The 23798-nt window shown below is 35.4% G+C and overlaps 3 protein-coding genes across 5 annotated transcripts; 2 read left to right on the top strand and 1 right to left on the bottom strand.

The window, feature by feature from the left end:
* Positions 63–2581, bottom strand: LOC18787446 (putative serine/threonine-protein kinase). The gene is made up of 5 exons (XM_007220715.2): positions 2434–2581; positions 1883–2212; positions 1414–1651; positions 1147–1297; positions 63–528 (listed from the first exon to the last, which is right to left on the bottom strand). The coding sequence occupies exons 1-5, from the start codon at positions 2498–2500 to the stop codon at positions 160–162; spliced, it is 1155 nt and encodes a 384-aa protein (XP_007220777.2). The 5' UTR covers positions 2501–2581; the 3' UTR covers positions 63–159.
* Positions 6273–14687, top strand: LOC18784632 (aminodeoxychorismate synthase, chloroplastic). 3 transcript variants are annotated; one of them, XM_020557024.1, is made up of 15 exons: positions 6273–6776; positions 7045–7295; positions 7617–8006; positions 8415–8546; positions 9016–9083; positions 9559–9623; positions 9818–9884; positions 10630–10890; positions 10978–11104; positions 11241–11569; positions 11881–11960; positions 12162–12264; positions 12540–12622; positions 13189–13806; positions 13991–14471. In XM_020557024.1, exons 3-15 carry the CDS (start codon positions 7676–7678, stop codon positions 14469–14471), a joined length of 2745 nt encoding a protein of 914 aa, XP_020412613.1. In that variant the 5' UTR covers positions 6273–6776; positions 7045–7295; positions 7617–7675. The 3 variants fall into 3 exon arrangements, with proteins under 3 accessions (XP_020412613.1, XP_020412612.1, XP_007220907.1); XM_020557023.1 differs by having other exon boundaries at positions 6915–7295; XM_007220845.2 differs by lacking the exon at positions 6273–6776 and having other exon boundaries at positions 6783–7295; positions 13991–14687.
* On the top strand, positions 15873–22795 carry LOC18784593 (chorismate synthase, chloroplastic). The gene is made up of 13 exons (XM_007217947.2): positions 15873–16282; positions 16839–16989; positions 17645–17721; positions 17851–17909; positions 18166–18249; positions 18339–18431; positions 19442–19522; positions 20188–20319; positions 20401–20503; positions 20677–20771; positions 20878–20943; positions 22066–22150; positions 22346–22795. Exons 1-13 carry the CDS (start codon positions 16135–16137, stop codon positions 22501–22503), a joined length of 1332 nt encoding a protein of 443 aa, XP_007218009.1. The 5' UTR covers positions 15873–16134; the 3' UTR covers positions 22504–22795.

Below are 23798 nucleotides of genomic sequence, written 5' to 3'. Positions count from 1 at the left end.
AGAGGCTCGGAATCCTTGAATACACATACCCAATTACATCGTGTTACGAATTGTGAGATTTTATTATCATAGATATTCTTCATGACTATATATATGACAAATTTTGCACCACTACTTCCGCTAGGCTAGGCTTCTAAGTCTACGTTAATTAATAATAATTTAGATTCTAAAAGGGTAAGGTTGGGGGCTTGGCATGGTGGAGATATTGCTAGGTGGTGAGCTTCTATCAGTCCTGTGGGCTATTTTTAGGTCCATCTTATCAGTAATAACTCCTGGCTCACAAATTTCCACGTTCATAAACAAATTCATTGTCATCTCATCCTTGATGTTCACCTCATCCTTGATGTTCATCATCGTCATGAGCTTAATGGCTGTCGACATGCGGGGCCGGAGGCTGCATTTCTCTTGTACGCAAAGCAGACCCAACTTTAAGAACTCGATGGCTTCTTTTTCTGAAAAGTTTCCATCAACTTCAAGCCTAGAGTCCACCAGATCCACAAGCCTCTTGCTCTTGTACATTTCCCATGCCTGCATCCATCATCCATGTCTCACTTACTTTATTTATTAATTCACATTTTAATTCATTAATTGCATGTATAATTAACATATCTATATTATTAATTAGGTTAATTTTAACCAAATTTGGTTATGTTTTGTTGTTTTAGGTATTACGTGTACTTTTGTATTATGTGTTGATGAGTAGACAGATTAATGTGTATGCATGTGTATCACTTTCTTGTCGGAAAACCAAAGTTGATTATAAGTTCAAACTTGTCATGTGCAGAGTTTTAAAATAATGGTTGGGGCCCTTGTGCTACTGTTGTGAAGAGACTCAAGACTTTCATCCATTCAAAAATGGGTGATGATTTAATCTTATTTAGTAATAAGAAAAACTCTCATTTTGTTTTTAATATAAGTAAAAATCGAGGAGTGTGGATTCAAACATATGAGTCAGATACAAGAATAATTTACTTGAGCTATAAGTTCTTTACAAAAATCCTCATAATTTTATCAATCGATCATGAATACAAGGTATATAAATGCTTAACGATTTTAAATGGACAAAGGCCAACTTATATAAATAAATAAAAAGTAGATAATTACAAAGTGATGGATTTTCATATATAATTAGAGTTACACGCCTACCTTTTGGACAAGATAATGTTCTCCAAGTTCTAGATCAAAGTCAACTGCAGATCTTCCACTGACTATTTGTAAAATCAACACTCCAAAACTGTATACGTCTGACTTTCGGGTTAGGTGTCCAGAAATGGCATATTCCGGAGCAAGATAGCCTCTAAATTAATGCATCAACAACAAAATTCACCAATTAATAATATTAATAGCAATCAAATTAAACCATGCAAAATGAATCTATTGGGTTGGAGCCAAACTTGGACATGTTTCACTTACAATGTTCCAGCCACTCGTGTACTGATGTGAGTAATGTTTTCTGGGAATAGTTTTGACAATCCAAAATCTGAGATTCTTGGATGAAAGTTCTTCTCCAAAAGTATGTTGCTGGCTTTGATATCTCTGTGCACAAGGTGTGGTTTTACCTCCTCGTGAATGTGAGCAAGCCCCATAGCAATTCCTAGACAAATTTCTCGCCGTACCCTCCAATTCAATTTTGACCTAATTTTCTCCTCATCTACTTAATCAACAATCAAAGTGATCAATTACATATTTTCATGGTACTCGTGTATTGATATGTAACAACTTTATCATATTATTAATTTGGACCACACGTTCAAATATAATTCTATTATAATCAAGTGTAGATTGATAGTCTGACAACATAACATGTCAAATTGTTTGATAAGAGAAGATTTCTCTGTTGTCATATATAAAGTGAAAACAATGTAGCTTAATATATTTTTACCTTGAAACAATATGTGTGCGAGGCTGTTGTGCTCCATGTAATCATAAACAAGAATTCGACGGCAGCCTTCGATGCAGCCACCGCGCATCTTGACCAGATTTTGATGGCAAATGTTGGAGAGTGATGCTAGCTCGGACATGAACTCCCTGTCTCCTTGCTTTGATTCAGCTGAAAGCACTTTCACAGCCACATCTACTCCGTCATTAAGTCTTCCCTTATAAACAGATCCAAATCCACCTTCACCAATTTTATTGGATGGATGGAAATCATTGGTGGCGACTTTCAATTCTTTGTACGTGAAGGCGTGGACATTTTGAAGAAATTGTAAACCTAATTCAAAGAGAAGATAGCCAAGACTTCCATATCAATACATGTACATTACAGGTACTAATTAATTATATATGTAAAATATAAAAATTTAAAAAAAAAATTATTTGAAAGGCTGGTTGATAATAAACCAAAAAATGAAAACAGAAATAAGAAAGTGGAATTGGATTATGATTAGCTGATGAAGGTTAATTTTTACAGAAAACATCGACGATTATGCTTACCGTGTGTGTTATCATCGATGATTCCAGGTGAAGAGAAACATTTTGAGCAGGGAAAAGAGAACTTCATGATTTACGGTTGTAGGAAAATTGAGCTAAAATGTATGCTGTGTCCCTCACAACTGGGTTTGATTTTAGCAAATTTGCAGACAAAATCACTTCTGAAGTTCCATGTATTCGATTCGAAGGAAAGTTGCACTTATATATAATTGTCTTATGAATCCAAATGAGAGGGAGAGAAGTGAGATTGTGTTTGCATAAATAAAATAGTAGTCATTGAATGCTACAGATTGTTCTTTCTTCTTGGAATGGTTCGATGATGTCAACAAATAAACAATGAAAAAAAAGAAAAGAATGATAAGTTATAATGTCCTAAAATTTGGAGCACTTAGATCTCTTTCCATGATATTATTTTTTACATATAATTTAAGTTTTAATTCCATGGAGATTGTGGGGCGGCTGCAGGGAGCGTTGAAATAAATAATGCCTACAATTAAAGTCTTTGAATTGTTTAACCAAAATCTTATGAAAGGACAGATTTTAGCCTCTTTGACTTCAAAAATAAGACAAATTAAATGGGGATTATGACTCTAATACTTTGTGTATTGTGTGTGTGTGAGTGTGACTACATACAGTCGAGTGAGTGTGTGATAGGATTAAGTGATTTCTCCATCTAGAAGGGAAAGCATTATTCTTATTAAATAAAAAAATTAAGACAACCCAAATGAGCCATGGTCACCCCATTAAAGCTAAATGATCACATGGTCTATTTTTATTATTATTTTATTTAAATCACATGGTTAATAAACTAATCAACGGTCTTAACAAGTTTCTCTAATAAATATTTTGGTTAACGATTAGTTAAGGAGTTCTAATATTAACCATCCATTAGATATGTTGACGGATTAAATAATTTTTTTAATACAACATACATACAATCCGATGGCTGCAATTAGAAGTCTACAATAACCAACACTTAAAATAATTTTTTTTTTATACAAGAGATATTGAGGGAGAGGAGAATTGAACTTAAGACCTAGGGTGCATAGGTAAATATTATTAATCATTTTAGTTACAAGCCCCTTTTCTTAACATAAAATCTTTAATGAAATCAAATTCTATGATAAAATATGGGTAAACACACACTCTCAACTATAACCGAACATGTATATATAAAAGTTTGCATACATTTTTATAGAGAAAAAAGGTTTGGATTAATAAGATTGAAGAGATCGAACAATCCTTCTCATTGTTAATTGGCTAGCAAAACAAAGCAATATTACATACATAAGTTGTTCTTGATGTTCATTGGTAAATGAATGAATGGAACTTCTAACTACAAGTTAAAACATTTGAAACACTAGATAATTAAGACTCAGAAACTAACTCACCCAGATCCAAATGAGTAAAATAGACCGGCGTAGGTTTAGTTTATTGCTCATCAACATGCTCCACCACCATTAATCAAACAATATAAAAATATTCAACTCACGAGCAATGCAATAATTGGTCCATTCAACAAATCAAGAATATAGTGATCGCAAAATAAATAAGAAAGAAAGTAGGAAAGAGTAGTATAAAATATATAATGATCGCATAATAATAATAATATTCGAATGTTGCATAGAGAATTTCTATATATATATGCATGCATGGTCAAGGTCCAAGGAGTCCCCCAACTTTGATTTCAGACAAATTAACCAAGACTCAATCAGATTGCAACTGAAATGTATATAGAACTAGCTTGATTATATCTCAGTCGAATATTCTATTGATCTAATAAAACTTTGTACCACTTTTCTGCGCATGCAACTAAGAAATTAAATTTGTATAGTCCAGGTCAAATTTTCCATAAAACATCATTTCGTGGAACCTGTTGCATATATATATATATATACATATATCTGATTCTTTTATATATATATATATATATATGAAGCCTTTTATTTTATGAATAATTATAGTGTGGTACTAAAATATAATTATGTGATATAATTCATTCATATGTTATATATATAATTCATTATAAAAATAAAAAATAATATCGTTTATCTATATTAAAATACGTGATCGTATTCTAATATTATATAATAATTTATTCACTTAATGAAAATAAGTCACCCATTACGAATCAAGTTATTGGTCAAACTCCACAAATTTCTTCCCTGTTGCGGAGCTGTCGATTCTTGAACTTACAAAAAATGTAATTATTGGTTGAATTAACCTGGAAAAGGAGATCATATAATCAGATAAGTCTCAATCTTGACCTTGTGAAGTTTGTGGCCGCCATCTCCTTTCTTCTTTCTTCTTCTTCTTAATGTATTAATTTAATTTTATGGCAAAATGAAACACGAATGACCTTTTTTGTACGTCATTTATAATACTATGGTAAAATATTGGATAGAATTTCCGTCAGCAATGATGATTATAACAAGACCAAGTTTTAGTTTGTAGTGTTATAAGATGGATAAATTCAAAATATTTATATTAATATTCACAATATTTCAATGTAGTTTCCAAGCTGCCGACAAAAATAAATAAATAAATTGTAGTTTCGAAGCCTTGCATAGGGTTTCAGAAAGGGCCAGCAAGCTTGACATGAGCTTTACTAATTCTAACCATGGGATTGCTTCAGGCATTTGGACCTTTGTTTTTAACAAGCCCCCCTTTCCCTTTGGAAAACTACATTGGAAATATGGCGAGATACATATAGGCAGATTATGATTAATTTCTTGTGAAATCTAACTTATTTTAAAAGAAACAGTAACAGACCATACAAAACTAGATTTTATATGTTCGATATATCACCTAATTGTTGGGATACCGAGTAATTAGTATCATTGTTGAGTTAGAAAGATTGGGTTAAGGCATTCTTCTCTTGCTGAATTGCTCTATGATTTTAGTGAAACTAATTATGTGGCTCATACATTTGAGTGACAAACTTATTCAAAGCTAATAAACACAAGGCTGCTCCTTGTTAACTGGCATAACTCACATTTGTAATATTTGTTCATTTTTTTATCAAAGAAGATGAAGGATAGAATCAAGGCATACCAAGGCCTCTTTGAGGACTTATAAAGCAGCTCTTAGCCCATTTTTAGGTTTTTACATATTACCCATCAAGAGAGATTTTTGATAGCGGGATTTGAACTTAGGCCTTGATAGCGAAGAAAACGATCTTTACCAACTCAACCAACTCTCGTTGATCATAAGTAAATACTTTTAACCACTTAAAAAAATACATTAAGCTTTTAAATGTGAACATTATAATAAGGGGACGATCGATGTCATGTCGAAATCTAAACTAAAGAGAATCTCACTTTTTTTTTTTTTGGGACGAAGAAAGAGAATCTCACATATTCATTTTTGCACAAAAATACTAATAAGGTACAGTCCAATCCTAATCATCCTTAAAATATAAAAATAAAAATAAAATATAGGAGGACAGTCCAAAAATTATGATAAATCAAACAAATAGTATTTACTGGGAACGGATCTGCTGTCCTCAAATTGTATGTCCCTCCATGTCTCCACAATAGTTTGTTGACATATTTCATTTAACTTAATACACGCGAGTCTTCTTCACCCGCCAATTTGGGGCCTCCTCTCCTCTTTCCCTTCCAACACCCAAATCAACTATGGGTTTTCTCTGGGACAATACCCCAACAAAGTGTACGCAAATGCCCTATGCAAAGGGAACCTTGCACTCAAAGATTGCCACACCTATTTCAACGACTCTGTTTCCATTCTCCTGCAATGCAGAATTGCACTAATCAGAAGGGAAGCAATCATATGGGCACAGCGCTGTACGATTTCATACTCGAACATCTCAATTTTCGATGTCGATGAAGATGAGCCTGTTAACTTTGTGCCGAGCGTTTTGGCTTTTTTTCTAAAGAAAATTGCCAAATAAAAAAAGTTGACACTCTGTTAAGTGAGATGACATGTGTCAACAAATTATTGGGAGATATGAAGGGACACACAATTTGGGGACAGCGGATCCGTTCCCGGTTTGCTCTGCACCCTTCGAAGTCTTGAACTCGAAAGGAAGGAGGACCAAGCAACCCGCGATATGCGGCCCAGGATTCCTCTAAAGTATGAATCTTGATTCTGGGCTCGACTGCTTCTGTCCGTATCGGGTTATGGTGGGTCCCGCATCTCTCTTTCCATTTCCAAGCTTCCATGGGCAGTCTTCGTCTCTCCTCAAACCTCCACCACCACCAACCATGGCCCATTCAATACCAACCCACCACAAAGTATGCCTCTCTCTCTCATCTCTTCTATTTATAAAGCTATAAATAACCCAACAAGCTTCACACGTCTCAGCTGCTTCCTCTGATTCTGAGGTTCGCTTCTCACTTTTCTTATCCTTTTTTTCTTTTTGTTCTGTCTGCAAGTTTTATGCTTTTCAGTGTGGGACTTTGAAATATTTTATATGATTATGGATCAATATTTGACATTTTGGTTGTTTCAAGTAATTTCAGCTGGTAGCTGTATGTAGTTTATCTTCTGTTTCAGTCTAATAGCTAATTCTGTAGCATAGTGATGAAGTGCCAAAGTGAATGTATTGATACTTGGTTGAGGAACTGAGTGAACCCATTTCCTCATTTAAAGCATAGTTAGAATCACATGTCATCTCCAAGGCAGCCGAAGCGCCAAACGGCGAGAGCGGAAGAGCTTTACGTTTCGGCTTGGCTTGTGAGTGGACCATCGATGATCTCCTTGTTCGCACCTCTGAAATTTTGTAACCCTCACGCTTGAGCTCGCACCGTTCGGCCCTACCCAAGCGCGCCAACCTCCAGCGGCGACCGGTGGTCTTATCCGGCTATCTCATCGCGACAGCAGTCAGACCATCTCATCTCCAGGTAAATTAGGGTTTCTATTTGGTTCATATTGATTTGCCTTCTATGTCTGTTATTCATTGATATTTTATTTTTCAGTCTTTAAATCCAAATAGAACCAATGTTTGATGATATCTTTTCCAGCTTTTGGCTCTGTATTTATATTGTGTGTGAGAGGGAAAAAGAACAGTTATATCCTGTTTTAACCCAGCTGAATTTGAGACCAATAAATTGACGAAATTCTAAGTGATTTTGGTAAAGAAAGAGACTTAAATACCATATTGCTTTGCATGGCATATTAAACTGTAGGTGGCACATCTAACTGTGTACATTTCTGTGCTGCAGAAGCTCAGTTTTGGGCGCTTGTGTACAACTTTTGACAATCTCTATCATAAGTAACAAAAATGAATTTCGCTTTGTGTTCGTCTTCTTCTGAGCTCAGATATCCTTTTGTTGAGGGGTTACCATGCACAAACAAGAATATGCTAGAGTCTGAACTTTATGTGAAAGTTGATAATTTCAATAACAAGGACAAAAATCGAGCATCTAATCATGATGCTAGAAGGCTGGTGATGTCTAGCAATTTGATGCCTCAGCCTTTAAAAGGATCCTATGTGGGAAAGAAACACCTGCAGGAACCTGGTCAGAAGCTGGAATTTGTGAGGACATTGTTGATTGACAACTACGACAGCTACACATACAACATATACCAGGAGCTGTCTGTCATTAATGGGTGTACGCTTTTCTCTTCCTCCCCCTCTATCTCCTCCATGTATGCCGCTCATTATTTCCCAGGGCTATAATGTTTTCTTCATCTATAACCTGCTAAGGAATAACAAAATGTAATGTCTGCGTACTGAAGTGTTGGCCGATTATGCCCTGGTGAAGTACACTTAAAAGTATTAAAGCATGTGAGTCATGCTACCAATATAGCCGTAAAGACAACTGGACATTGCTTCTTATATGGGAAAATTTCTGCCTTGGCTAGATAAAGTGGTATATTTCTTCAATAAACCATATTGATAGATAAATAGGGCTGGGCCATAAGAGAGCAATAGAGCTGACTGACGGTTTATACAGATGTGTTTTATTGAAAATTTAATTTTGACTTGATTCTGACATTTTAGCTTCTGATTGTGCCAGTGCCTCCTGTGGTGGTGCGAAATGATGAATTGACGTGGAAAGACATCTGCTATTACTTGTATGAAGAAAATGCATTTGATAATGTTGTTATATCACCTGGACCTGGTTCCCCAGCATGCCCAGCAGACATAGGTGAGAGGGAGAAAAATGAATTTATCTTTTCTATTCTAGTTCCATCTTTATCGTCACGACATACAGCAGAAAGAAGTATTGACTAGAAGTAGAGTTACGATATTTAAGCCACCATCTTCTTTTTGCATTACTTGTTACTTCTAATTGCATCTCGGCCAAAAATAGATACATGAAGTCTTATTTAGATAGCCTTTATTCTGCAGAGCTAATAAGATAGGCCACTCTCAAGAGTTTTCAACCTTTTGGATTATGTTCAAGCACACACATTTTTGTTCTCCTCTTGAGTGATTTACTCTGGTATACTTATAGATGACTTCCATTGCATTCTGTTGCCGTTTTTGAATGAAGTTTTACTTGGAAAAAAAAAAACAGCTCTCTAGACTGGTGTTTGCAGCCCTTTTTTGCCCTCTGCTTTAGGTGTTAAAGTTTATTTTGATAATTTCATTTGGAAACTATTTGAATCTGTCAGGAATATGTCTTCAGGTGCTGCTTGACTGCTGGGATATCCCTATTTTGGGTGTTTGTCTTGGACATCAGGTATTTTGCTTTACACTTTTTTTCTCTTCTGATGTAGCCTAGATGCTTAAGTTAAAATTCCCTAGTTACATTCATAATGATATTTTTAGGAAGAATTACAGGCTACCCTTAAAATGGTATATACAGGCAGTGGTTTTGACCCATTGTTCTAAGAATCTTATATACAAAGTTCCATGCCAAAAAGGGAATATACGTACTACATACGTGAATACACACACGCACAATATGCTTAACATAAATAAATACAAGTGTTTTTTTGGCTTGTTCTGGTGCAGCATGTAGACAGTTGTATTTATAGATTTATATCTGCATATATGAATCTTTGCATTATGTAGTGTATTTCACATAAACAGCATGTAATCTTGGTCTTAATAAGGTGGTGATATCAGAATGCATAGCCTCTCTCATCAAGAATGATAGTTCTCTTAATATGACTTGGTTTTCACCCTTCTCCTGGATGACTTTGATGAAACAGGCTTTAGCTTACGTGCACGGTGCTAAAGTTGTCCACGCATCTGAACCAGTCCATGGACGGTTGAGGTATAGTTGTATATTATAACAAGATTTGGTTTTCATGGGTGTTTATTTTCTCTACTAATTTTTTTAATTATTAATGTGAGATATGCTTTACAATTAAAAAGATTTTGGATTGAAGCTTTGCTATTGTGATTGTTTGGTTTCCCCATAAGTTCTCCTTCTATTAACTTTATACTCTCCTTTTTTCCTCAATACAGCGAAATTGAGCACAATGGGTGCAGACTTTTCAATGACATCCCTTCTGGCCACAACTCAGGATTCAAGGTCAGTCTTCTCTTAAAGTTTGAAGTTGAAATTAATGCTTGTAACAAAAGAATAATAAGAAACTTATTTGTCTTATACTGAAATCTCTTTGGTTTATTGCAACCTTTGTAATTCGTTTTACCATACCACGGAAGGGTTATCCTTGGAAGATGTCAAATATATCAAGGAATCTCTATGACACTGCTCAGTTTCTCTGAATTTTCATATCTTGCTAAAGTTACTCACATCCTAGAAAAAATAAAAATAAAAGAACATTGCCAGTGTCTAGTTCACTTTCAGTTTGCTTCTAAACAATAGGCGATCGAGAATTCTGGCTTTTCATGTAGATGATTCTATTCTGTATATTATGACAGTAAAAACTTTACTTGTGGGACGAAAATGTGATGGTAATTAACTTGTAAATGGGCAATAATTTTTAAACTTTATTAAGATTATAATTTTCATGCGAACTTGAGATTGCAATCATTTACTTGAATAATGATTACTATTATCTAAGTCACATAATTGCAAGATCTGATCTTTTTATGTTGAACCGAAGTCAGTCATTCTTGAAATTTCAAATAGTATATCTACACTTGCCACAAAAAAGAAAAAGAAAAAATTTAAAATTGCAGAAGGTCAAAGATGATTTCTTGGAACTTTATTGTATCGATTTGGTTTTGCAGCAAGTGCATGCTGCAGCTACCATGGACCTTTACGGTGATTCTGATGGTTATTCTTAACTATGGACTATACCTAATTGCAGGTGGTACGGTACCATTCACTTGTTGTAGATGTTGAATCACTCCCAGATGAACTTATTCCTATAGCATGGACTTCCTCCGTGGATGCACTTTCTTTTATTGAAACCCACAAGTGTGATGTTCCCTCAGAGTTTGCTGCTGGATCTTTTTCAAGAAAAGTGAAAAATGGAAGTTATTCGCCGTTCAGCCATTCTGGCAAACTGCAGAGCGAAAAGGTTCTCATGGGCATTATGCATTCTACCAGGCCTCATTATGGTTTGCAGGTGTGTTGCTTGTTCTTTGCATTTGTGATTGTTGGGCTCTGGTTTTCGGTGCAATACCCTCTTGACTTTATGTGTTGAGCCTTACAGTTCCATCCAGAGAGTATTGCAACCTGTCATGGAAGGCAGATATTCAAGAATTTCAGAGAGATCACAGAGGAGTACAGGCTGAGTTCGAGGGCATCATTCCTCCAAGAACGGAATTTTGATTATACAGGTAAACTGGGGCTCTTTTCTAGAATTATCTGTTCATCCTTCTTCTTCTTCCTTGTAGTTCTATATATTTTACAACTATTATTATTTTCTTAGAATAAACTGCCTCTAATTTCAACTGACCAATAAACCTCTTTTAGCATGCGTGCAGATTCCCCATGTTAGTCGACTGTTCACAGAAGTTCCTAGACATAGGCAACTGGTAAATAATGCAGATGGTCAACTATATAGGAAGGCTTCAAGAAGTAACTTATTAAAGAACAGCGAAGGTAACAGAAATTGTTCTGGTATGGTTGATATGGTTAACCTTTTGCATCCAAGCAATGATGTAAAATATCTGAAGCTCAAATGGAAGAGATTTAAGAACTTGGCTGGTCAGGTTGGTGGAGCAAAAAATATATTTTGTGAACTTTATGGACATCATAAAGCTGAAAACACCTTTTGGTTGGACAGTTCATCAATAGAAAAGGTCTGTTGATTGTTCAGTGATTTCTCTTTTCAATTAAACAACTCAATATTACTTCTTCTACTTTCTTGTGTGGCGTTGGATTTTACATTTTAATTGCCATGCGTATGCCCATCTTAAGATTGATAATTTTTCCCCATCTCGTTTTATAAGTTGTTTGGTAAGTTTCACTTGCTTCTGATTGCTAGTTACAACTCTTAGCATGAGTTTTCCTTCTCTCATAGTTCTTGGTGAAGGTTTTAGTTGAAATATTTGGCATTATCATAGTCTTTACTTTTATGGGGCTTATTTTCTTTGTTTTCTTGAATGTTCAGAGAAGAGCACGCTTTTCATTTATGGGAGGAAAAGGTGGAACTCTTTGGAAGCAATTGACCTTTAAATTGTCTGATAGAAGGTTTGACTGAACAGTGATTTGGGAAAATTTTAGCATCAATTTTGTAGTTTTGTATGAATATTTGTTTAACCGAGGCTTCAAGTATAAGTATCATCACATAAATACCTTGTCATTCATAATGTTTTCATATAAAACTAATCATAATTTTTTAGAATAAAGCTTTTGTGAGTATTTCTAAGTTATATATACTGCGTTTTTCAGTGATATGACTTTGAAAGGCAGAGGTTTTCTATCTGTTGAGGATGCTCAAGGCTCTACCAAAAGCACCATTTTGGAAGAAGGTTTTCTTGACTTTTTGAAAAAGGTATTAGTGAAATTACAGGTTGTGTTGTAATCTTCTTGTGTGTGTGATGATAGCTTCTCAAATGCCCTTATCTCCTTTTATTTCTGTTCTTGATATATTTGGGCTTCTATGTTTTTACATGTGTTATACTTAATGTAGAGATCATCTCTATGGCCATAAACTTATGTCAGAATGAACTTTCTTCTGTTCATTTAGAAATAATTATGTTTGTGATTATATTATTATGTTCAGTCTCCCAGCTTGAAGTGATATTTGCTGCTTGATCTGTGTTTCAGGAGCTCCTGTCATTTTGTTATGATGAAAAGGATTATGAAGGACTTCCATTTGACTTTCATGGTGGATATATTGGCTACATGGGGTATGCAGTTAAGTTTATTTGAATGTAACATTCTTGGACAATCTTTTCCTTCTTACCCACTACTCCTCAGTGTATGGATTCAGTTTTGTTAATTTAGCTTGTGGAAAATCAGTTTCTCAGAAAGTTGGTCTCTTGTAAAAGCATGATTGGTGCCGTCAAACTCTACCAATGTTTCATTAAGGCATAGAGCGTGGATCATTCCCTAAAGAAGTTTTATACTCTGTCAAAAATTTAAAAAGAAAAGTTGGAGCTGATGCTTCAGTAGTAAAGGACTGTCATCTCCCAATATGGGATACTTGACCCTGAAGATAATGAAGGACTGTCATCCCAATATGGATTGATTGACTCTGAAGATAATCAGTTGAATAGTAGACGTCTCTTTACTTTTTAGCTATCCTGATTCCTGATTGCTGTTCCGTCATAAGAAGTCATCATCTCTCTCCCTTTGGGTTCTGCTTTTTCATATTTATATGCTTGGATTGAATGTCTGTCACTAGCCAAAAATAGTTCTTCTTCTTATATGTGTCTTAAGTTAGCTGAGCGTTCACTGATTTCATGTAATGCAGATATAGCCTTAAAGTTGAATGTGGAGCATTATCTAATCGCCACAAATCCGGGACTCCAGATGCTTGCTTTTTCTTTGCTGATAATCTTGTAGTTATTGATCACTGCTCCAACGATGTTTATGTACTGTCTATAAACGAAGGATGCACAAGTAAGACACCATGGTTGGATGATACAGAACAGAAGCTTCTCAGCTTAAAAACTTCTGCTACTAAGGAGGGAGAGGAGCCAAATTTACAGGCTTTAACATCTTTGCAATGTCAAGCAAGTTTCCTTGCTGATAAATCAAGGGAGGAGTATATAAAAGATGTTGACAAGTGTATGGAATACATTAAAGATGGTGAAAGCTATGAATTATGTCTCACGACTCAGATGAGAAAAAGAATCGGGGAAATGGACTCATTGGGACTTTACCTTCACCTTAGAGAGAAAAACCCAGCACCATATGCTGCCTGGCTTAATTTTACAAAGGAAAACCTATGCATCTGCTGTTCTTCACCAGAGCGGTTTCTACGGTTGGATAGAAATGGTATACTGGAAGCAAAGCCCATTAAGGGTACTGTAGCTCGTGGTGCAACACTGGAGGAAGATGAACAACACAAACTACAGCTACAATACAGGTAAAATGAATCTCCCCTCTTTTTTTACAGGAGATTAAAACCATTATAGTATATTTTTCCCTCTGATGTAATCATGTTACTATAAATGACAATTTGGTCAAGTGAAGAGCTGTTATCAGGATCTTAGTTTTCTTGTATTGGCTAAATTTATTCTGACTTTGAGCACTCTGCTATCTCTCTACAGTGAAAAGGATCAAGCTGAAAATCTGATGATTGTTGATCTTCTAAGAAACGACCTTGGTCGTGTATGTGAGCCTGGCTCTGTTCATGTGCCCCATCTTATGGATGTGGAATCATATGCTACTGTCCATACTATGGTGAGCACAATTCGTGGGAAGAAGCGGTCGGATGTAACTGCAGTTGACTGTGTGAGAGCAGCATTTCCAGGTGGTTCAATGACAGGTGCACCGAAACTGAGATCAATGGAACTTCTTGATTCAATTGAAAACAGTTCACGAGGAATTTACTCCGGCTCCATTGGGTTCTTCTCATACAACCAGACGTTTGATCTGAATATAGTTATTAGAACTGTTGTTATACATGAGGGTGAAGCTTCAATAGGAGCAGGGGGAGCCATTATTGCTTTATCAAATCCTGAAGATGAGTATGACGAAATGGTTTTGAAAACACAGGCTCCAGCAAAAGCTGTCATGGAGTTTCTGTAGGAAGGGATTGACATATTTTGCACTCTCTTTTCACATTTTTTCCCCATGTGATGATTATTTGTAGTGTCAAAGAGGAAACTCATACAGGCCCTGTGGAAAACAGCAGGCAATATATATAGCTTTGGTTTTAGTTACCATTGAATTCATGATTCATTTGTGAAAACAATAAAAGGATGTTTCTTAATTATAATCTCATTCCAATTTGACTTGTCGACAGACTGGTACTGATAATAATCTTTATGCAACTCCATGGCAAAGTCAAAACATACGAGAGGAATGTCTGATTTGCCTAACCACACCTCACATTTCACCCTGACCACCACCTACCTTGTCAACCAGCCCAGGTACCAGACAAAAGAAGATAAATAATGAAGCAAAAAATATAAAAATAAACAAATAGAAAAGACAAAAGGCCTCTGAGAAATATTTTGAGTAATGAGTATTTTGTGTCAATCTTTATAATTATGTGACTAGTTTTAGTTTATATATTATTCAAGGAATGCTTAGACCAGTCTTTCAAATATGAGTAGGTGATTCTCAACCATTAATACATGGGAAGCTCTCAGCGATCAATGCTTAGCAATTGTTCACGTAAACGGTCCCCAAAAAAACACCATGAGCAATATATATGATATTAAAAAAATGAAACTCATGACATACATAGAGGGATGTGATGTGTCTGTCTGTAGGCTGAATTTGAATTAAAATGAGTTCAGAAATAGGAAAACACAATTGAGTTGAGTTAATAAAGAATACGCGTGCAAGGCAGCACACCCCATGTTTTTCATGATTTTCACTCAAAACACGAGGAGACCCTGATGGCCACTACATAGAAATGTCACTCTTCAATTTTAGGCAGCACCACTCCATGTTTTTCATGATTTTCTTGATATAACAATAATCAATTGCTTCAGAATTTACTTGATAGATGCTTTTAAATATTTTTACTCTATAGTTCTGGCTTCAAAGCCACGTTGATATATTTGTTAAAATAACTTGAACACATCACCTTATTTTATTTCTAAAAAATTTTGAGCAGGACAATTCCCGACTACAACGCATCAACAATAAAGAATCGTCCACTCAAGACTCAACAAATAGGCAGGCGACAGTATTTTAGCAAAATCCATTTAATTTTCTTCTAGCCCATTATATGCCAATTGGGATTTTTATTTATTTAAATTTTTTATAAATATAATTTTTTTATCTTTAAATATTAGTAATTCAATTTAAGTTTTAAAAAAGAAAAATGAGGTGTAATTGTGTCCTTTCAAAATAGTACCCATATTTTATTATTTATTTTAAATATTTTATTATTTTGAATGTTTTACAATTTTCTTCCATTCTTATTTGTATCTCCCAGTCTCCCTACGCGCACCCACTACTAGTACTACGATTGGCTATGTGTAGCAAGCCACCAAACAAAGAAAAATAAATAAATTGAAAGCTCGAAGTTGTGGTGGTGGCAGTGGTGGGTAGGTGAAGTGAGTTGGTGGGTTCTAACTTCTATTGCATCTAAATTCGACCACCTTATTATTTACTCGAACCAAATCCAAAGCACCCAATTTTTTTCTTTAGTTTCTTAAAAGCTTCCATCGTTTTCTTCTTTCTCTTCTTCCTGGGTGTTGTGGTTGGTGGCTGAGGCTCAGTGAGTTCAATTGAGATGGCTTCGTCTCTCTCATCCAAACCATTTCTCGGAGCTTCAAGGACCGATGGGCTTTCTGGGTTGTGCTCTATCTCCTCGGATCTTCGAAATCTATCGTCCCCCTCAGTACAGTTTTTGATCCGCCCTCGTACTCTCAGGAAGCTCCGTAAGTCTCTCTCTCTGATTGTTCAAATCATTTGCTTTTGCTTCTAATACAAATCACTGTACAAGTTCCCTATGTCTGCTTATGTTCAATTGCTTAAAATTGTTTAGCTACATCATTGAAGGCTGTATATGCTGTGTGTTAAGTGGTCAAGTCTACTATTTGCTTCCTCTGTCCAATGTATGAGAAGTTTGTTATGTGCAATGTAGCTCTTGAATTAATTGTCTACTTAAGGTTATAAATCCCTATACTTTCCAGTGAATTTCTTTTATGCAATAAGCATGGTTCATTCTTTTAAAAGATTATTAAGTCATTGGGATTGCGGCGACTTTAAGTAGCTTCTGCAAGCACTACCCAATTTGTAAAAACTTTGTTTTTGGTCAAAAGTTGTAAAAACTAAGTACCCCTGTTATCACTCAGTCCAATTGATAACGGGATTAGAAGAAAAAATTAGTACTTTTCGAATGCAAGTGTTAAAATTAATGGGAGTTTATATAATGTAAGGGATTGTAGTAAGCTAGGACTTCCAATTCTGAATTTTTTTGCTGTTAAATTTCAGAGGTGCAGGCAGCTGGCAATACTTATGGAAATTTCTTTCGTGTAACAACTTTTGGAGAATCACATGGTGGTGGTGTTGGTTGTGTAATCGATGGATGTCCTCCTAGGATGCCCCTCTCTGAAGCTGATTTGCAGGGCGACCTGGACAGAAGGTACTTGATACAGGGCTTGCCCTTGTCATGCTCATTTTAAAGTTTTTTGGGGAGTTGGAAGACTCTCCTAACTTGCGTTGTTGAATTTGTAACAATTGATATTTCTCATTTCATGTTCAATTGAATCTAATTTTACTAGTATAGTTTCATGTTCAATTGAATGTTATTTTACTAGTATGTTTTCATGTTCATCTTCATCTTAAAGTCTCTGAGGTATTTTGATCCAGGCTCATTGTATGCTGACACAGTTAGTTTCCATGGATAAGTAGACTGTTTATATTGTTGATATTAGTACAATGTGTTCCCTGTGATAATCATGGAAAGCTTCCTTTATTATTGCTGGTTTCTGATTTGTTTTGATGCGAACTTATATTTCTTATTTCATGTTCAATTGAATCTAATTTTACTAGTATATTTTCATGTTCAATTGAATGTTATTGTACTAGTATGTTTTCATGTTCATCTTCGCCATAAAGTCTCTGAGGTATTTTGATCCAGGCTCATTGTATGCTGACACAGTTAGTTTCCATGGATATGTAGACTGTTTATATTGTTGATATTAGTACAATGTGTTCCCTGTGATAATCACGGAAAGCTTCCTTTATTATTGCTGGTTTCTGATTTGTTTTGATGCGAACTTTTTATGGGTTGTCAGGAGGCCAGGTCAAAGTCGGATTACTACACCTAGGAAGGAAACTGACACATGCCGAATACTTTCTGGAGTTCATGAAGGTTAGATCTTTTTGGAATTTTTGTTCAATGTGCTTTTTTCAGGGTTCCTTTTGTAGTTTCCTTTTCAGGTAGGAAATTACTTCTCAACACATTTGTGTGAACTCTAAATGATTTTATAATTAACTGCAGGAGTAACTACTGGGACCCCAATTCTTGTGCTTGTACCCAATACTGATCAGAGAGGACGTGTAAGTATCTAGTGCTAGAGGGAATATATGAAGAGTAAAGAAAATGGAAGGGTTAAAAAACTGATATTTCTTTGCAATGTGTTTTTTTTTCTTTGTTTATGATTTTTACTGATTCGTCATTTATAGGAGAATTTAAATTGACGATCACATTTATGCTTTTTACAAGTCAATCACTTGTTCAGTGGAGCATTGTTATACTGAAGATATTGTTTATCGTGCATAGAAAGTTTCCAATAATTATGTTGGTGGTTTTTAGGATTATGACGAAATGTCAATAGCTTATAGGCCTTCACATGCCGATCGAACTTATGACCTGAAGTATGGTGTCAGATCAGTGCAGGTACCATCTTTAAGCTTAATAATTAACGGTTCATGATTACTTGTTTGGAATTGCAGATATGTAGATCTTAACCTAGTTTGTTAATGAAGGGTGGTGGTAGATCTTCAGCTAGAGAAACAATAGGAAGAGTTGCTGCAGGAGCAGTTGCCAAGAAAATCCTTAAGGCCTTTTCAGGAACTGAGGTGTGTGTGTACTTCTGTTTGTAGGTGTGTGCGTGAGTGTTTTGGTATGAGGTGGAGAAACTTTCTCCCCGGGATTTTGTTTCTTTAACATGATGCAGACACATTTGCTAATGCACATAACTTTCCCCCTTATTGGGTTCTTGATTTTATACCTGTATATTTCACTACCTGTGTATCTGTGAATAGTTACATGATAATGCCTGAGACTCTAGTTCGTTTAATCATTGTGTTGCTGCTTATTTATTGAAGTTGATTTACCTTGAAGAATTGTGAATGTATCAGGCTAAGAGAAGTTTTAATTTGACTATTAAATTCAAAATTGAGAGGTAGTCTTATCTTACTATTACTTGCTACTGAGAAACTTATGATTTGAGGATGCGTCTTTCATAAAATTTTGCTCTCTTTGACATCTAAGGACACAAGACTAGTATCCACCCATGTTGAACACGTCTTTGGATGCCTAGGAAAATATATATATTCATTCGCCTAGGAATTTTTTTTTCCTAGAAAATGAATCGCGATTATTATTTTCATAACTTTCTGTGGCAATATGCTTCTTTTACAAGTAAAGATATGCTCAAGAATATCAAGAATAGATGATATTTCTAAATAAATAAATAAAAGTACACGTATTGGCATGTCCATATGTCTAGATTTTTGGAAGTGGACTTGCCGGAGACACCATGTCTGCAACAGTACATGACATTCATGTCTGCAACAGTACATGACATTCATGTCTGCAACAGTACATGACATTCATGTCTGTGACAGTACATGACATTCATGTCTGTGTCCTCAAATCATAGTGAATAAGTAATTGGAATTTGGAGCTATTAATATCTGTTGTCCTTTATGTTAATTGAAAAAGTTTCAGAACTTCTCTGGCCAATCTTGCCGTTCATAATCTTATAAGATACAGTTTGTACATGTAGTATTATCTGCACTTATTTCTTTTTCTTTTTCTTTTCATAATTTCTAAACCTTTTCCCTTATGTTTGTAACATCTACAGGTTCTTGCTTATGTTTCACAAGTTCACAAGGTTGTGCTTCCAGAGGAGTCCGTTAATCATTATACACTGGCACTTGATCAGGTGGGATTATGGATATTAATTTAAATTTTTGTATAATAAGCTCTGCACAATGCATGTCAGCTACAAGGAACAACATTCAATATGCAGACTAAATATCTGAATGATTTAGGACTCGAGTACCTAATTTTGTAGCATAATCTCTGAGACAATGATGCTATTCTTACTCTCCAATTATATGATTTATCTGTGGTTGTCACATCCAGTAACATTTCATGAGTTATTATTGGCTACAATAGTACCCACGCCCAAATGTGAAACGAAAATTACCCTCTTCATAAATATGTTTTTCCTAATTGGTTTCTGACCTGTAGCTGGCCATACAAAGCTCTACATTCCCCTTAGTACCTGATGGAACAGTATGAAAACCCAATAATTCAATGGAGTTGTTACTTGAGGTTTCAAGTTCTTGGAGAATCTTAGATGTAAATTGGTTTTAGAAATTTCAAAGCAAGGAACACAAGTATTACCATGTGGCTTACTCTTTTTCGATTTTACACATTCCATGTTCTCAATCATATGGATTATTGAAGTACTTTTTGACACAGAATTTAACTTTTATTATTCATAAAAAATTGACTTAATCAGTGGTGCCCTTATGATGCTCCGTTTTTAGCCATTCTACATGCTCATTAACTGTAGTATTATTTTTATTTAAATATTGTCAGGTAGAGAGTAACATTGTTAGGTGCCCAGACACTGAATATGCAGAGAAGATGATTGCTGCCATTGATGCTGTTAGGGTGAAAGGGGAATCCATTGGTGGTGTTGTCACGTGCATCGTTAGGAACTGCCCACCGGTAAAATCTCTCTCCCTCTCTCTCTCTCTCTCTCTCTCTCTCTCTCTGTTATGGAGTATTGACAATGCAGTTGTATCTCAGGGGCTTGGTTCACCAGTCTTCGACAAACTTGAAGCTGAATTTGCTAAAGCTGTTTTGTCATTACCTGCAACAAAGGGTTTTGAATTTGGAAGTGGATTTGCAGGTTAAGATTCACAAACTTATGATACTTTTGGGTGGTTGCCTATAAAGTTCTTAACTTGGAATTGGTGACTAGAGAATGATTGCTAGAAATCTTATTGTCATGGTTTTTCTTTTTCCTCTTTTTCCTCCCACTATATTTTCAGTAAGATCTTACTGTTCACAAATACCTGGCAGGTACCTTTTTAACCGGGAGTGAACACAACGATGAATTCTATTTGGATGAACAAGGAAAAATCAGGACAAAAACAAATCGCTCTGGTGGGACACAGGTATTTGTTCTAGATTTCAATTTGTTACTTCTAAATGTTGAGTAAGTTGGTAAATATTTTTCTTGAGCATGTCTGGTACACTTAGATTGTATTTGCTGGCAATCAGGGAGGAATATCCAATGGGGAAATCATAAACATGAGAATAGCTTTCAAGCCAACAGCTACTATTTCAGTAAGTCTAACATCGACCCACCTCTCTCTGTCTCTCTCAATCCCTCCTCTCTCTCATAACTTTGACACTGGAATACCAGTCTACTATTTTCAGTTGGCACTGCTCACTTCATGAGTCATTTTCTGTTACTAATGTGTGATAAATCATGTTTTGGGCCATTAGAGTACTAATTTTAAAGGACTATTGATTCCCCTGGCCACGTGTCCATTATCAAGGACTTGTCTCGTTTTATTCCTATTGTGTATATGCTCAGTAATTTATAAAGTATACAACTTTAGGTACAAAGCTAGTTAACAACATGTGCTTGACTTAGATGATAAAATTAGCTCTGCTGTTTTTACTTGCAATCCTGGGCTTATAGGACTTTGAATACAAGTTTAATGTGGTTTTTTCTTTTGCATATTTAGTTTATCATCTTATATAGATGTTCAAAAGCTTATAGCTTAAAGCAGATTCCTCTAAAAAGCTTGGTCATCAATTGTTGGAGAAAACAAACTAAACTTTAATTTGCCATGGAAACCAAACATTGTGCTAGATAGGTGACTAAACAATTGCATCTAGGCAAGCATTTTCACATTTGAAAAAAAGAAGTAACTCAATTTTTTTTTCTTAAGAAGGGAAAAAAAAAAACCCAAAAAGAAAGGCCCCAACAATAAAGAATATTATTTACCTTTAGTAAGGATTTGGAAACAGGTAGACCTATGGTAGGGAGAATAGCTTTCAAGCCAACAGCTACTATTTCAGTAAGTCTAACATCGACCCACCTCTCTCTCTCTCTCTCTCTCTCTCTCTCTCTCTCTCTTTCTAACTATAACACTGGAATACTAGTCCACTATTTTCAACTGGCACTGCTCACTTCATGAGTCATTTTCTGTTACTAATGTGTGATAAATCATGTTTTGGGCCATTAGAGTACTAAGTTTAGTGGACTATGGATTCCCCTGCCACATGTTCATCATCTATATTATAGCTCGGTTTCATTCCAATTGTGTATATGCTCAGTAATTTTGAAAGTATACAACTTTAGGTGCAAAGCTAGTTAACAACTTGTGCTTGACTTGGATGATAAAAAAAATTGTAATTAACTGACAAAACTGTCATGGTTTTGGGATATTTGTGCAGAAGAAGCAGAATACAGTGACTAGAGATAAACATGAGATAGAACTTATAGCCCGTGGTCGCCATGATCCTTGTGTTGTTCCTCGAGGTATGTCTGAATGATATGTATACTGTCATAAAGCAATCCTTAATTTTAACTGCCCGCATCATAGCAATTTTGGAACCTGTTTTTTCTTTTCTGCCATTAGATTATAATTGGTTAATAAAAAACGAGACAAGTCCTTGATTAATGTGATTTTGGTCTTGAATGGTCTTACAAGTTTTGTTTGGTGGAATGGTGCAGCGGTGCCGATGGTGGAAGCTACGATAGCCCTTGCGCTTGTGGACCAACTAATGGCACATTATGCACAGTGTCATATGTTTCCTATCAATCCCGAGCTACAAGAACCCCTGCGCGTAACCGAAGTTGAAGCAGCTGAGGAAGCTGCTCTGCACAGTTGAAAGTTGACAAACTTTCTGTACCATTCAGTGTAATTCATTATCATAAAACGCGCTCTGTGGGAGTCCAAGAGGGCATTCTTTTCTTTTCCTGTTTGAGTTGTGACTATATAGAGGATTTGTTGACATTGGTTTACCATTGTAGTGAGACACTAGAATATATGTTGTCAACCACTTTCTTTTTGGCCCAAGATGAGCAAACTTCAACCATTCAATTTGTATCAATAATTTTAAGCCAATAAATGTTTCAAATATTTATTTTATATATGGTTGTGAATAATCAGTTGCTTTGTTTCGTTTGAGAATTTCCAAGATTTTTTTGAAATTGAATCAAAACTCATTCATTCTAAATGAAAGTGCGGCTCCTAAACTTGCAAGATTCACAAGACAGTGAGATTTGTTTTTAACCCGCATATATTCATTCTTTGGATTGAATATATATCATATACCAGAGCTGATATTCTTATTTTTCTTTTAACAATACCATCTTCACCTCCTACTTTTTCTTGCTGTTTACTTGGTTCACCCTTTAGTTATATACAAATTCTGTTATCTTTCATTTTCATTTGGAAAAGTATCACACTTGTGCCAGCATTTTTGCCGATGGTTGCATATGCCCACTCAAATCCCATCAAGTGGTGAAAAACCCGTTAACTGAAAATTACTCACAACCGATTTCGAAAGTGAAATGAAGGAACACCATGACATCAAATATAGTATTATATATACCTAATGGGTGTAGCTTTTTGTCGGGGCACTCGAATTTGGCTGCAAGTGGCGAGCTCACTGCTTTGGTTAACTGACTTAACTCACGTCTGCTCAATTATTGTAACTTTATTATCTTTTTCAAACTTTTCTAAACCCCATGCTAACAACATGTCTGCAACCATTGTATAATAATAGGAAAATCCCAAATGATTATTGTTGTTGTCAATTTCGCTTAGCATCCCAATAGACTGGTTAACCACCTAATTTGATCTACAAAACCATTCTTGTTTATAATAAAGATGTTTTCGTCTTTAAAATAACACTTTGCAGACATGGGGTGTTACGAAAAGGAACGCATAAAGCAGCAAGTATAATATGCACATTGTCTATATAGATATATGGATTAAATCATAAAGATGAGAATCAAGAAGCAGCATGGGTGATCACAAACCATTATTTTAAGATCATCAGCACCATCGACAGTTTGTTTTCTACTAGTTGTCGTCACCTTCACATCCTAATCCATAATGTGAATCTTTCTCCAAACAAAATTATTAATTAGATGAAAAGGGGGATGAGATGTTCAAAAG

This window comes from Prunus persica, chromosome G2, assembly GCF_000346465.2.
Source record: "Prunus persica cultivar Lovell chromosome G2, Prunus_persica_NCBIv2, whole genome shotgun sequence".
NCBI lineage: Eukaryota > Viridiplantae > Streptophyta > Magnoliopsida > Rosales > Rosaceae > Prunus > Prunus persica.
This window is presented reverse-complemented; position numbering and strand designations above follow the sequence as displayed.

Coding starts and splice junctions, on each gene's coding strand:
- LOC18784632 (XM_007220845.2), top strand. CDS start 7,676: ATGAATTTCGCTTTGTGTTCGTCTTCTTCTGAGCTCAGATATCCTTTT. Junction 9,084..9,558: donor GTGTTTGTCTTGGACATCAG/GTATTTTGCTTT, acceptor TTGATGAAACAG/GCTTTAGCTTACGTGCACGG. Junction 12,623..13,188: donor GGATATATTGGCTACATGGG/GTATGCAGTTAA, acceptor CATGTAATGCAG/ATATAGCCTTAAAGTTGAAT.
- LOC18784593 (XM_007217947.2), top strand. CDS start 16,135: ATGGCTTCGTCTCTCTCATCCAAACCATTTCTCGGAGCTTCAAGGACC. Junction 17,910..18,165: donor ATACTGATCAGAGAGGACGT/GTAAGTATCTAG, acceptor GGTGGTTTTTAG/GATTATGACGAAATGTCAAT. Junction 20,944..22,065: donor AGCCAACAGCTACTATTTCA/GTAAGTCTAACA, acceptor ATATTTGTGCAG/AAGAAGCAGAATACAGTGAC.
- LOC18787446 (XM_007220715.2), bottom strand. CDS start 2,500: ATGAAGTTCTCTTTTCCCTGCTCAAAATGTTTCTCTTCACCTGGAATC. Junction 1,298..1,413: donor ACACGAGTGGCTGGAACATT/GTAAGTGAAACA, acceptor GCATTAATTTAG/AGGCTATCTTGCTCCGGAAT. Junction 529..1,146: donor AACATTATCTTGTCCAAAAG/GTAGGCGTGTAA, acceptor TGATGGATGCAG/GCATGGGAAATGTACAAGAG.